General features: G+C 45.7%; 1 protein-coding gene across 1 annotated transcript; it reads left to right on the top strand.

Annotated features, from left to right (window-relative positions):
• The first annotated feature begins 5,194 nt into the window (after nucleotides 1-5,194).
• NMRK2 (nicotinamide riboside kinase 2) lies at nucleotides 5,195-11,252 on the top strand. The gene is made up of 8 exons (XM_021545131.3): nucleotides 5,195-5,379; nucleotides 7,139-7,229; nucleotides 8,366-8,414; nucleotides 8,617-8,788; nucleotides 9,638-9,709; nucleotides 10,163-10,269; nucleotides 10,655-10,740; nucleotides 10,825-11,252. The coding sequence occupies exons 1-7, from the start codon at nucleotides 5,354-5,356 to the stop codon at nucleotides 10,738-10,740; spliced, it is 603 nt and encodes a 200-aa protein (XP_021400806.1). The 5' UTR covers nucleotides 5,195-5,353; the 3' UTR covers nucleotides 10,825-11,252.
• Nucleotides 11,253-11,650: the final 398 nt, after the last annotated feature.

The raw sequence follows: 11,650 nt of genomic DNA, 5'->3' as shown, positions 1-11,650 counted from the left end.
TCTGCAGCAGAAAGGAAACAATGCCAGGAATAATGCCCCGACGGCTCCAGGGATATTAAACTGCCTCCTGCTAAATGCAGCAAAGTTTGAACAAAGAATATTAATGTGAACTTCCAATAAACATTAGTATGCTAAAAATAACATTTCCAGAAGGAGCACAGCTCGTGTTTGATTCAGACTCCCCGGTGAATGGCATTTGGATGAGTAAAGTGTCAGGCAGATAACATATCTCTGCCAGAAACAAACCCAAAAAAAGGAAGTTTCAGGTGACCCACGAGCAGCTCGCCAGAAACGGGGTTTAAAAAAAAACCAACCTTATTTGCATAACAAGATTTTTTATTTTCTGCTTTTATGGTTTGGGGGACGTTTGGTGGAGCTGGGGAGCGTTGAAGGCTCCAGGTCTGGGTCGAGGTGGGGTTGGCTGGGAAGGAAGGAAGGGAAAAAGGAAGGAGACAGCTGGAATGGGATCTCCAAAAGTGGGAATGCAGAAATTCCCTCTGGCTGCCCTGGCAGGGTCAGGAACCCCCTGGACAGAGCCCCCAGAGACACTGGCTGTGATCTCTGCCCATGGAAAAGAGTTTTCAATCTTACAGGATCAATTACCAGCTCTGAGGGTTTGATATCAGTAATAATTAACTGTGGCACGGGTGCAAAAGTAAAATTTTAGGATTCTAGATGAGGGGTGCAAAGGGGACAAGATGGAGGAAATTGGGTGTGCCTTGTCCTTTTTCTCCTTCTTCATGCCCTCCATGTCTCACTGTGGTGTTGGCATTTTTCTGTTGGCTCAGGCTGGGGACACACTGTCCAACGTAGGTGACAGATATTGGCACGTTCTTGTAAATGCAGCCCAGGGAGTTTCTGGTATTTAATGTTTGTCACATCCCACTGAGGGATGTTACAATTTAAAATAAATTTACAATTTATATTGTAAATGCAGCCCAGGGAGTTTCTGGTATTTAATGTTTGTAACATCCCACTGAGGGATGTTACAATTTAAAATAAATTTACAATTTATATTGTAAATGCAGCCCAGGGAGTTTCTGGTATTGAATGTTTGTCACATCCCACTGAGGGATGTTACAATTTAAAATAAATTTACAATTTATATTGTAAATGCAGCCCAGGGAGTTTCTGGTATTTAATGTTTGTCACATCCCACTGAGGGCAGAGCCCCACACGCTGCCCTGCAGGACAGAGCTGGGCAGGGCAGCAGAACATGTGAGAGATCAACAGAATAAACAACCTGGAAACCAGCACAGACCAATTATGGCTTTGATTTGGAAATGGGGCAGAAATACAGAGATTTTACAATTTTGGAATCATCGACAGCTCCGATTCCGACACCCAAATACAGGCAGGCACCTCCCGCAGCTCCCAGGCCGGGCAGGAATTTGGGAATTTCAGCTCTGAGGGTGAATTCCAGCTCCCAGCACGGCTGGTGTGCGAGCGGGAATAGGAGAGAGAAAAATCATCCCTAAAAACAAACGGGGGAAAGAGGAGCGCTGAGGGGCAGGGGGAAAAAATGAGATTTTAGACTGAGGAAAAGGAGTTTTTACACTGAGAAGTGAGTTTTTCAGCGAGGTGAAATGAACTTTTAAATGAGGAGAAATGAGGCTTTGCACTGAGGAAAAGGAGCTTTTAAGTGAGTTTTTACACCAACGAGAAAAGAGTTTTTACAGTGGGGAAAGGAACTTTTAAATGAGTTTTACACTGGCAGGAATGGGGTTGGACTGAGAGTGGAAATTTCCTTTGCTCTGTTCCCACCCCTGAATTCACCAGCTTCTCCCTAAACCTGAATTCTGTTCTTGCCTTCAGTTCCTGCCCTGCAAAACCTCCCGAATCTTCACCTCTGCCAGGTCAGATCTCCCTCATTTGCATGTCATGTTTATTCATGAGCAGCTCATTTTAGCACTTGGCCTCGGCCCGGTGGCTGAGGAGCAGAAACAGCTTTGAACGGAAAAAGAACATTTTCATTTTTATTTTTTTATTTTTATTTTTTATTTTTATTTTTATTTTTATTTTTATTTTTATTTTTATTTTTATTTTTATTTTTATTTTTATTTCTATTTCTATTTCTATTTCTATTTCTATTTTTAATTTTTTATTTTTATTTTTATTTTTATTTTTATTTCTATTTCTATTTCTATTTTTAATTTTTTATTTTTATTTTTATTTTTATTTTTATTTCTATTTCTATTTCTATTTCTATTTTTAATTTTTTATTTTTATTTCTATTTTTATTTTTATTTTAGCTCAACGGACACAGCTGGGCTGAGACCAAGGAGGTTTGAGGCCACAAACCTTCAGGCCTGAAGGAGAAAAAATTAAAATTCAACACAGCTCAGGTCTGAATAAAAGTTAAGGGTGTCGGACATAATTGGAGGAAAAGTATTTTGAAAATAATGGGAATATGAATAAGGATGGTGCCATGGTATAACGAGGCAAAGGAGCTGCCAGAACCCAGATGGAATGGAGGAGCCTCTATTTTATTAAATAGAGAATATCTGAAAATATATATTAAATATATATATTAAAAATATAATTAAAAATATATAATATCTATTAAATATATATGTATATATAAGTGCACATATTTGTGCATATATATTTAAAATCTATTTAATATTTAATATGTATTTTATGTATTTAATATTTAATAATATTCAAACCCATATATATCTATATCTATATATCTATATGTCTTTATATCTATATATACATATATACACACACACACACACACACACATATATATATATATATATATATATATATATATACACACATATATGTCAGCCAGGACCCCAAATATCCAAATTTGGCATTACTGATTTTTTTACCATCCCTTTACTTTAAATACTTTTAAAAGTGACCTTTTAATCCTGCCACGCCGTGGTTTTAGAAAAATGAAGGACAAGGCAAAATGTCATTTAAAAATTATAAACTTCAACAAATATTGTTGAAAAGCCTGACATTGCTCAGAGAATTAAGAAATTAAGAAATATCTGGAATAATTCAAATTAAAGCACAGGTTCCACAGCGTGCAGAGTTAACTTACCTTCAGAAGTTTTATTTTATCTGAGTGAACTGGGGAGGAGGAGGCTCTCTGGAGAGATAATCGTTTAGGAATTTGTGTCTATTTACAAAAAATAAACCGCTGGAAAAATTCCTTGTAAAGAGGAAGATTCACTCCGCATTCCTTTCTCTGAACAGCGTGACTGAAAAGGAAAATTAAATTTTAAAAAATTAAAATTAATTTTTAAAGGAGAAGAAAATAAAATTAATTCCCTTTTTTTTTCTTTTTTTTTTTTTTCTTTTTTTTTTTTTTTTTTTTTTTTTTTTGGGTTTTTTGTTTTGTTTGTTTTTTTTTTTTTTCCTAGGAGTTTAGAGAAAAATTCCCATTCCACCCCTGGATGAATTTAAATGGGAATCGGGGAATAAAGGAAGGGAGACAGCAAAAGGAAAAAATCCCAATTTAATTATTTCCTCTGCGGCTCCCCGGCTCCCGAGGGGATGGCGGCAGGGTGACATTTCCACCTGGCCCATGACTAATTTAGGAAAAGGAAGAGCTGGCCAAAAAAAAAGTTATTTTTGGCCACCAAGGGGCCAGCGAGGGAGAGGGACAGGTGCAGGGCCGGGGGGTGACAATGAGCCCCCCAAAAACGGGACGTGGCTGCCCTGAAATTCCCCTCTAAAGTGACGCTCTGGGGGCAGAATTTCCATAAAAATCTGATTTTTGCGGGGTTGACCCCTCCCTTCCCCTCCAAAAAATGTGAAATTTGAGGGTTGGGACAGCAGAAAGGGTGATTTGAAGTGTTGGCTGAAACACTCCTAAAATGAGGCATTTAAAATGGGGTTGAACCCCCAAAAAAATTTGGGATATTGAAGGGTGGGCTGAAAAGCCCCTGAAATGTGACATTTGGGGGTTTAAACCCCCCATAAATAAAATATTTGGGGGGTGAAACTCCCCTAAAATATCGAAACTGCCCAAAAAGCGACACCATGGGGTTGAAACCCCCTAAGTGTGACACTGGGGGTTAAAACTGCCCAAAAATGTGATAATATTGAGTTGAATTTGTCCAAAATATCACCCTGTGGGGCTGAACCCCCTCAAAATGTGATATTTGGGGGTTAAATCCCCCCAAAATGTGACACTGAGGGGTTAAACCCCCCCAAAATGTGACATTTGGGGGTTAAATCCCCCCAAAATGTGACATTGAGGGGTTGAAACCCCCCCAAAAATATTATATAGAGGGGTTGAACCCCCCCAAAATGTGACACTGGGGTTTGAAGTTCCCCAAAAAGTGACATGGAGGGGTTGAACCCCCCAAAATGTGACATTTGGGGATTGAACCCCCTAAAAATGCAATATTGAGGGGTTGAACTCTCCCAAAATGGGACATTGAGGGGTTGAACCCCCCCAAAAAATATGATATAGAAGGGTTGAAGTTCCCCAAAAAGTCACATTGAGAGGTCGAACCCCTCCAAAATGTAACATTGAGGGGTCGAACCCCCCAAAAATATTATATAGAGGGGTTGAATTCCCCCAAAAAGTGACATTGAGGGGTTAAACCCCCCAAAATGTGACATTTGGAGGTTAAATCCCCCAAAAAGTGACATTGAGGGGTCGAACCCCCCAAAATGTGACACTGAGGGTTTGAAGTTCCCCAAAAAGTGACATTGAGGGGTTAAACCCCCCAAAATGTGACATTTGGGGGTTAAATCCCCCCAAAAAGTGACATTGAGGGGTTAAATCCCCCAAAAAAGTGACACTGAGGGGTTGAAGCCCCCCAAAAATATTATATAGAGGGGTTGGACTCCCCAAAAAGTGACATTGAGGGGTCGAACCCCTTAAAAAGTGACATTGAGGGGTCGAACCCCTTAAAAAGTGACATTGAGGGGTCGAACCCCCTAAAAAGTGACATTGAGGGGTTTGAATTCCCCCAAAAAGTGACACTGAGGGGTTTGAATTCCCCCAAAATGTGACATTGAGAGGTCGAGCCCCCCCGGGAGGTGCCACGGGAGGGTTTGGCCGAATCCCCCCAAAATCTCCCCAAAAATGACATCGATTCTTGGCCGCTCCTGCCCAAACGTGACATCGCGGCTCATGACGGTCACAGGGCAGCTCCGGGGCGGGGACACGGCCCTATAAATCCGCCCCAAAAACGCCTTTTCCTCAATGAAATATCGCCGGGCACGGCAGAGCCGGCGAACAAAACAAAATTAAAAAAGGAACGGCGACAGCGGAGCGTTTGTTCCGCTCAAAGTTCTTTTACCCTTCCCAATTTTGTATTTTTTTTTTTTTTTCCTCCTTCCCCTCGCCACATTCCGGCTCAAGAGGCGGCTCGGCAAAATGAAATATATTATAGGCATCGGAGGGTAAGTCCCTGCTATTTTATATGATATTTAATATTTTTCCTGGTTTAATTTTTGTGCGGGGGATGGGGGGGTATTGATCTGCTTATAAAATATTCGGGATATAGGATTTGGGAGAGGATGCAACTTGCTGAGTGTTAATTCGTGATGCGAAACACAGCAGGGTGACATCCACTTTTATGTATTTAATACATATCGTAATATATACTTTTAGATATACCTTTTATATATCCTTTGATATATTTTATAGGATTTAAAGGATGGATGCTGCTTCAACGGAGTTTTGCAGGGCAGCACATCCTTTCATAGACTTATCTATATACACTTTATATATATTTTTATATACTTGTGTTCTATACATATTTATATATACAAATTTATACTCATACACGCGTTTATATATTTTTAGAGATACTTTTATCCACAGTTTTATACATCCTTTTACACTTTTAACAGGAGAGATGCCGAGATGGCAAAAGCCACTCTCTCAAGTAAACTCAGCAGAGAGAAAATACCAAAAAAATTATTTTAAAATATTATCTGAAAGACGAAGATGGGGGGGGGAGGGGAAATCCCGTTTCTAATAAAATGGGGTTGTGGTGTATAAAGGGCATTGATTTTAATTTTAAAAAGCCAGATTTAAGGTGTGTTCGTGCTGGGACGGGGGTGAGAGCGCAGCGGGAGAGTTCCGGAAATGGAACAGTGAAGGGCAATATGTTAGAATTAGAATATATGGTAATACATTAATAATATGCGACAGAAGGATTGATACAGCCTCGCGATTGAAAAAAATAAAAATAAATAAATAAATAAAAGAGGAATAGGGAAGTTATTCGAGGTTTTTACATTAAAAGGGTTATGGGGCGTGTGAGGGGGTGAGGGACCGGCCATGGCGGCCCCGGGGCTGTGAGGGACCGGCCATGGCAGAGCTCCCCTCAGGGGCCGGGCTGTGAGGGACCGGCCATGGCGGCCCCGGGGCTGTGAGGGACCGGCCATGGCGGCCCCGCGCTCCCCTCAGGGGCCGAGCTGTGAGGGTCCGGCCATGGCGGCCCCGGGGCTGTGAGGGACCGGCCGGGCTGTGAGGGACCGGCCATGGCAGAGCTCCCCTCAGGGGCCGGGCTGTGAGGGTCCGGCCATGGCGGCCCCGGGGCTGTGAGGGACCGGCCGGGCTGTGAGGGACCGGCCATGGCGGCCCCGCGCTCCCCTCAGGGGCCGGGCTGTGAGGGTCCGGCCATGGCGGCCCCGCGCTCCCCTCAGCGCCGCCGTTGCGCGCGCGCGGGAACCGGCGCGGCCGTTACGCGCGGCCGAGAGCGCGCGCGCGGGGCGCTTGGAAAGTGGGGGGGGGGGGGGGCGGTCACAGCCAATCGGCAGCCGGGGAAAGGGCGGGGTGCGGGTGGCTTCAGCCAATCGGAGGCCGGCGCTGGAGGGGCGGGAAATTCAAACGGGGGGGGGCGGGACTGGGACCCTCAGGGTTCGTGCCTGGCTCCCCTCAGGGGCTCGGGTCCCCTCGGGGGCTCCCAGTGTCGGGCGAAGTTCAGATCCCTCAGGGTCCGTGTCCGGGTCCCCTCAGGGGTTCGAGTCCCCTCAGGGGCTCCCGCTGCCAGGTGGGGTTGGGACCCTCAGGATCCGTGTCCGGGTCCCCTCAGGGGCTGGGGTCCCCTCAGGGCTCGGCTCCTCCAGTCGTCCCTGTCCCGCCGCGGGTCCCAGTGGCTCCCAGACCGGCTCTAACGCGATTCTTCCACCTCTGTCTCGCCCCGCACAGGGTCACCAATGGTGGTAAAACCACCTTGACCAACAGGCTCGTCAAGGCGCTCCCCAACTGCTGCGTGGTCCATCAGGACGATTTCTTCAAGGTGAGTCTCCTCTTCCTTGCAGCGTTAATCGTATATGCAGGGCAAGTCAGTTTTAAAAGCTTAGGAGCCACAGGTTTTATGATTTTGTGGGGGTTTTGATATATATATATTTGATTTTTAAATGACTGGGCAGGTGGGGAGTTCCTGACCTTTATAAATGCCACAGGAGCTTGGCATGACCCAGCTCAGAGCCACCTTTAAGTGTTAACAACAGATTTTAAATATAGTACTGATTTCAGGCAGAGGTTATTTACTGTGCTCTGCATGAATGATTTCCTCCAAACTGGGATTTCCCACGTTATTTTATTAAATTAAGAATGAGACTGCTAGATGATGCTTTCGGATTTAAGCACCTCCAAGCTGGTTTAGATATGGAAAGGGGGTTTTATGGGGGAGCTTTGATGGATCTGTATCAGAACCCAGTTAAAATATTGCAGAGATGAATGCAGAAGACCTTCACTGCCTTCTGCCTGGGAGTGCAGAATGTTCCTAAACCCTGCACCATTCCGTGGGAATGAGGCTATCCCTGGACCCCACCCCACATGGAAGTCCAAGAGATGCAGGAATGGACTTGGAGCTGTTGTGGGTCATGCCCAAAACGTGAAGTGCTCCAGCCCCAGCATTGTGTGCTCAGTCTGTGCTGCACAGATTGGATCACTTAGGAGCCCTTGGGGGAGGCATTCTGTCTGATTTTCCATAAAAATCAGTAACTTCTCTTTTGAGTGAATGCCAACATGAGAAAAGCAAAGTGCTGCTATACCCACCTGCATTGCTATTAGAGGAGTTCAAATACCTATTCTTTAAAAAAAGTGTACATTCTAGCACTATATCTGCACTTTAAAATTCCTGTATGTTGCTTTATAAGCAACGCCCTTTAGTATTTTGCCAACTAACAAAAAACATGTTGAGTGATTAACGTAAAAGTCTTTCTCCAGGGTGGTTTGAGTGAGCCAAGGGAACATCCCAGAGCTCTTGGGGCTGGGGCAGGCTGGGAATGTGAATGTTCCTGCAGCCCCAGGTGGCTGGCAGTGCCCAGGGGTGGTTGTGTGTTGCAGTAGTGGCCAGGAGCTGATGGCATCGGAGGGAACTGATCCCGCTGAGGTTGCAGCAATGTTTTATTGCTCACTATATTTCAGCCACAAGATCAAATAGAAGTCGGGGAAGACGGCTTTAAACAATGGGATGGTAAGAGCAGTGTTCCCTATAGGATGCAGTAATGTATATTCTTTTCCTAAATATTTCCTCTTTCATTATTAAAAGCTTTAACAGTAAATTTCCGTAATTGTAACTTTACCGAGCTCAATCTATTTTCTGCTTTCGAGCCCGTGCTGTTTGATGGTGTTTGATGGTGTCCCTTTTTCCCACCCACCCCCTTTCTCCTGACTAGTGTTGGATTCCTTGGATATGGAGGCAATGGTGAGCACAGTGCGGGCCTGGATTGAGAACCCAGTGAAGTTTGCCCGTTCGCACGGGGTGAATGTCACACCTGGCTCTAGAGAGCCAAGCTCCCAAGATACCCATATATTGGTCATTGAAGGCTTCCTGCTTTATAATTACAAGTAAGGTTTGGAGAACTCTTCGTGGTTTGCCAGGGAAGATCCTTAAATCCCTCGTGCCAGAGCTAAAAATTCCTTTTTACTAATTTCCCCTTCCTGCCTTGTTCCGAATTCTCACCCCGGAGAGTTTCCTGCTGAAAAATGTAAAACTAACTCCTGAATGTAGAAGTGAGGTGAATTTAAGGTTCTGGTTTAGGGCACAGCCTTGAACTCCAGGGGAGTTTCAGAGCAGGTTTTTTGCTGGCAGAGGGGTGCAGGCTTCCCCTCATCCCCTCACCTGGGTGAGAACAAGGCAATAATGCATTCACTGCCTGGAATCTCTCCTGGAATTTAGGAACTGTTCTCTCCCGTGCTTGCTTAACACTGAGCTTAGTGAGAGGAGCAAGCTGTGGCACAGACAGCTCCCTGGATCTTTGTGGAGGACCATGGAATCCCAGAATGGTTTGGAAGGGACCTTAAAGCCCATCCAGCTCCAAGCCCCGTCCAGCTTGGCCTTGGACACTTCCGTGAACATGAGCTGAGGAGTTGCCCTGTCCCAGATTTTGCTGCAAACTGATTTTGGAATGATCTAGGAAGAGCCAGCGTTCGCAGCCCATGCCTGATCCTCCACAGGATCCCCTCTGATCCCCCTCAGGACCAGTGGCAGGTGTTTGGGTGGGAAAAGTCCCTGCTTGGGCCATTCTGACCTTCAGAAAGAAGCTTTCCATGGTTTTGAGTTAAAAACCCATGGTTGTCTTCAACAGACACAAATCCCATAGAGGCAGGGAGATTTTTGTGGTGGCTGGGGTGGTTCCATGCTTTTTCCTGTCATGAGAGTGAGATCTGCACGTTCTGTCCTTGTCCCCTGCCCAGACCCCTGATCGAGCTGTTCGACCTTCGCTACTACCTGGCAGTGCCCTACGGCGAGTGCAAGAGGAGGAGGAGGTGAGAGCTCTGCTGGGTGTGCATCCAGCCCTTCCCTCCCGTCCTTCCCACTGCTCTTAGTCATGGAATCATGGAATGCTTGGGGTTGGAAGGGCTTCAGAGTCACCTCACCCCACCTTCCACCACCCCAGGCTGCTCCAGCCTGGCCTTGGACGCTTCCAGGGACGGGCATCCGCAGGTTCTGGGATGTGTTGGTGGCATGAACTGGATTAGAGGGGGAAATCTGACTGGAAGTGGAAGGAATTGGATGTGGTCAACTCTGAGATGGAGCCCAGCCCTGAACCCCTCGCCACTGACCACATCCCCAAGTGCCACATCCCTCATTCCCAAACACAGGCATGGAGACTCCACCACTGCCCTGGGCAGCCTGTGCCGATCCTTGCCATGAGAATTTCTTTTCCTAAACCTCAGGAATGCCCTCCTGACATTCCTTTTCCATGCTGTTATTCCCAGTACTCGGAGTTACACCGTGCCCGACCCCCCGGGCCTCTTCGACGGCCACGTCTGGCCCATGTACCTCAAACACAGGAAGCAGATGGAGGACGCTGGGGTGGATGTGGGTGAGTCTTCCCCAAACAAATCCTTCAGCCTTGGGCTCGGAATTTAAGGAATTGGGTGATTTCATTCGAGGAAACTTCCGCTGTGATGACGCAGGGTGATATTTTTACTCCCAAGTCGTAATGCTGGCCTACTTTGGATAAATGCAGACAGTTTTAGAGCTAAGAACTTATTCCCCTTGCTTTGTACTTTTAAGGGCTCAGAGGGGACAAAAAAGTTGCAAAGAATGGATTTATAATGGAATAAGGATTTCGCAAGCCATTGTATTTTCAGGATGGTTTTGTTTTTTGTCCCTTGGGTCAATATAATATGAAATATTTAAAAACTAATCTCCCAAAATGTTATCCTGATGGGAAGCCCAGCCTGACTCCCCCTTTCTTCTCCCAGTTTATTTAGACGGCCTGAAGTCCAGGGATGAACTCTACAACCAAGTCTTTGAAGATATTCACAACAAGCTCCTAAATTGCTCATAGGTGAGTAAAATCCAGAGGGTGGAACACGAGGGGTTGTGCTGGGAGCAGCCTGGATCTCACTCTTTTTCCCTTCCTCCTTTCCAGGGTCTGGGAAGATCCGGAAGATCCGTGTACAGCGCGATGTAAATAATACTTGGAAGTGGGAACGGGAGGTTTTTTGTGTGAACTCCTCTCCCACTGCCCTTTGGCAAGTCCCTTCTGTATATAATTGAAAACTGAGGATAACTTATTCCCACCACATGGACAGGATGGCCTTGGTGGGGTTTATTTTTTAATTATTTTATATTCCACTGGCTTACAGAGAAGTTGGAAACAGCATTTTTATAGCAGAACAAGTAGAGCTGGGCTGGGAAAACAAGAGAGCTCCTGCAGACAGAAAGGCTTCATGCAAGGCTTGTTTGTAACATCACCAATTCGGTAAAAATCCACTTCAGTCTCCTTCTGAGGTCCTGATTTAATCCATCACTCAGCTTTATGGCAATAAAATGGGTGTGAAGCTCACCCAAAACACAGCAACAGCCCCTTTTTCCTGAAACTCCAGCCCTGGGAGGCTCCAGAGCTCCTTCCACGTCTCACTGATGGGTTTGGGTGCTCACATAAGCCCCAGCCGGGTGGGAATGGCTCAGTTTGTGACTTTAAATTCATGAGATGAACTGGGGGGGGTTTCTCGGGGAATGAGAAATGAAACTGTGCTTCCCTAGGAACCATCTCAGGCACTAAAGCTAAAACACCATCCGAATTTCAGCTTGGGAGAGGGCAGTGCCATCCCTGAACGCGTGTGGAGCCTGCCCTACAACCCTGGGACGAGCACTGGCAGCTCTCAGGCACTGAAATAACTCAGCTGGGGTGGTCCCTTCCCAGGATTTTGGGGCCTGATTTAGACACAGTGTTCTGGAAAAGCAGCTGCTTT

This window comes from Lonchura striata, chromosome 28 (assembly GCF_046129695.1).
Source record: "Lonchura striata isolate bLonStr1 chromosome 28, bLonStr1.mat, whole genome shotgun sequence".
NCBI classification, from domain to species: Eukaryota; Metazoa; Chordata; class Aves; order Passeriformes; family Estrildidae; genus Lonchura; species Lonchura striata.
This window is presented reverse-complemented; position numbering and strand designations above follow the sequence as displayed.

Bases quoted from the DNA above. Each gene is read 5' to 3' on its own strand.
- NMRK2 (XM_021545131.3), top strand. From the start codon at position 5,354: ATGAAATATATTATAGGCATCGGAGG. The intron at 7,230-8,365 runs GTGAGTCTCCTC...ACTATATTTCAG, and splicing joins ATCAGGACGATTTCTTCAAG to CCACAAGATCAAATAGAAGT. The intron at 8,415-8,616 runs GTAAGAGCAGTG...TCTCCTGACTAG, and splicing joins CGGCTTTAAACAATGGGATG to TGTTGGATTCCTTGGATATG.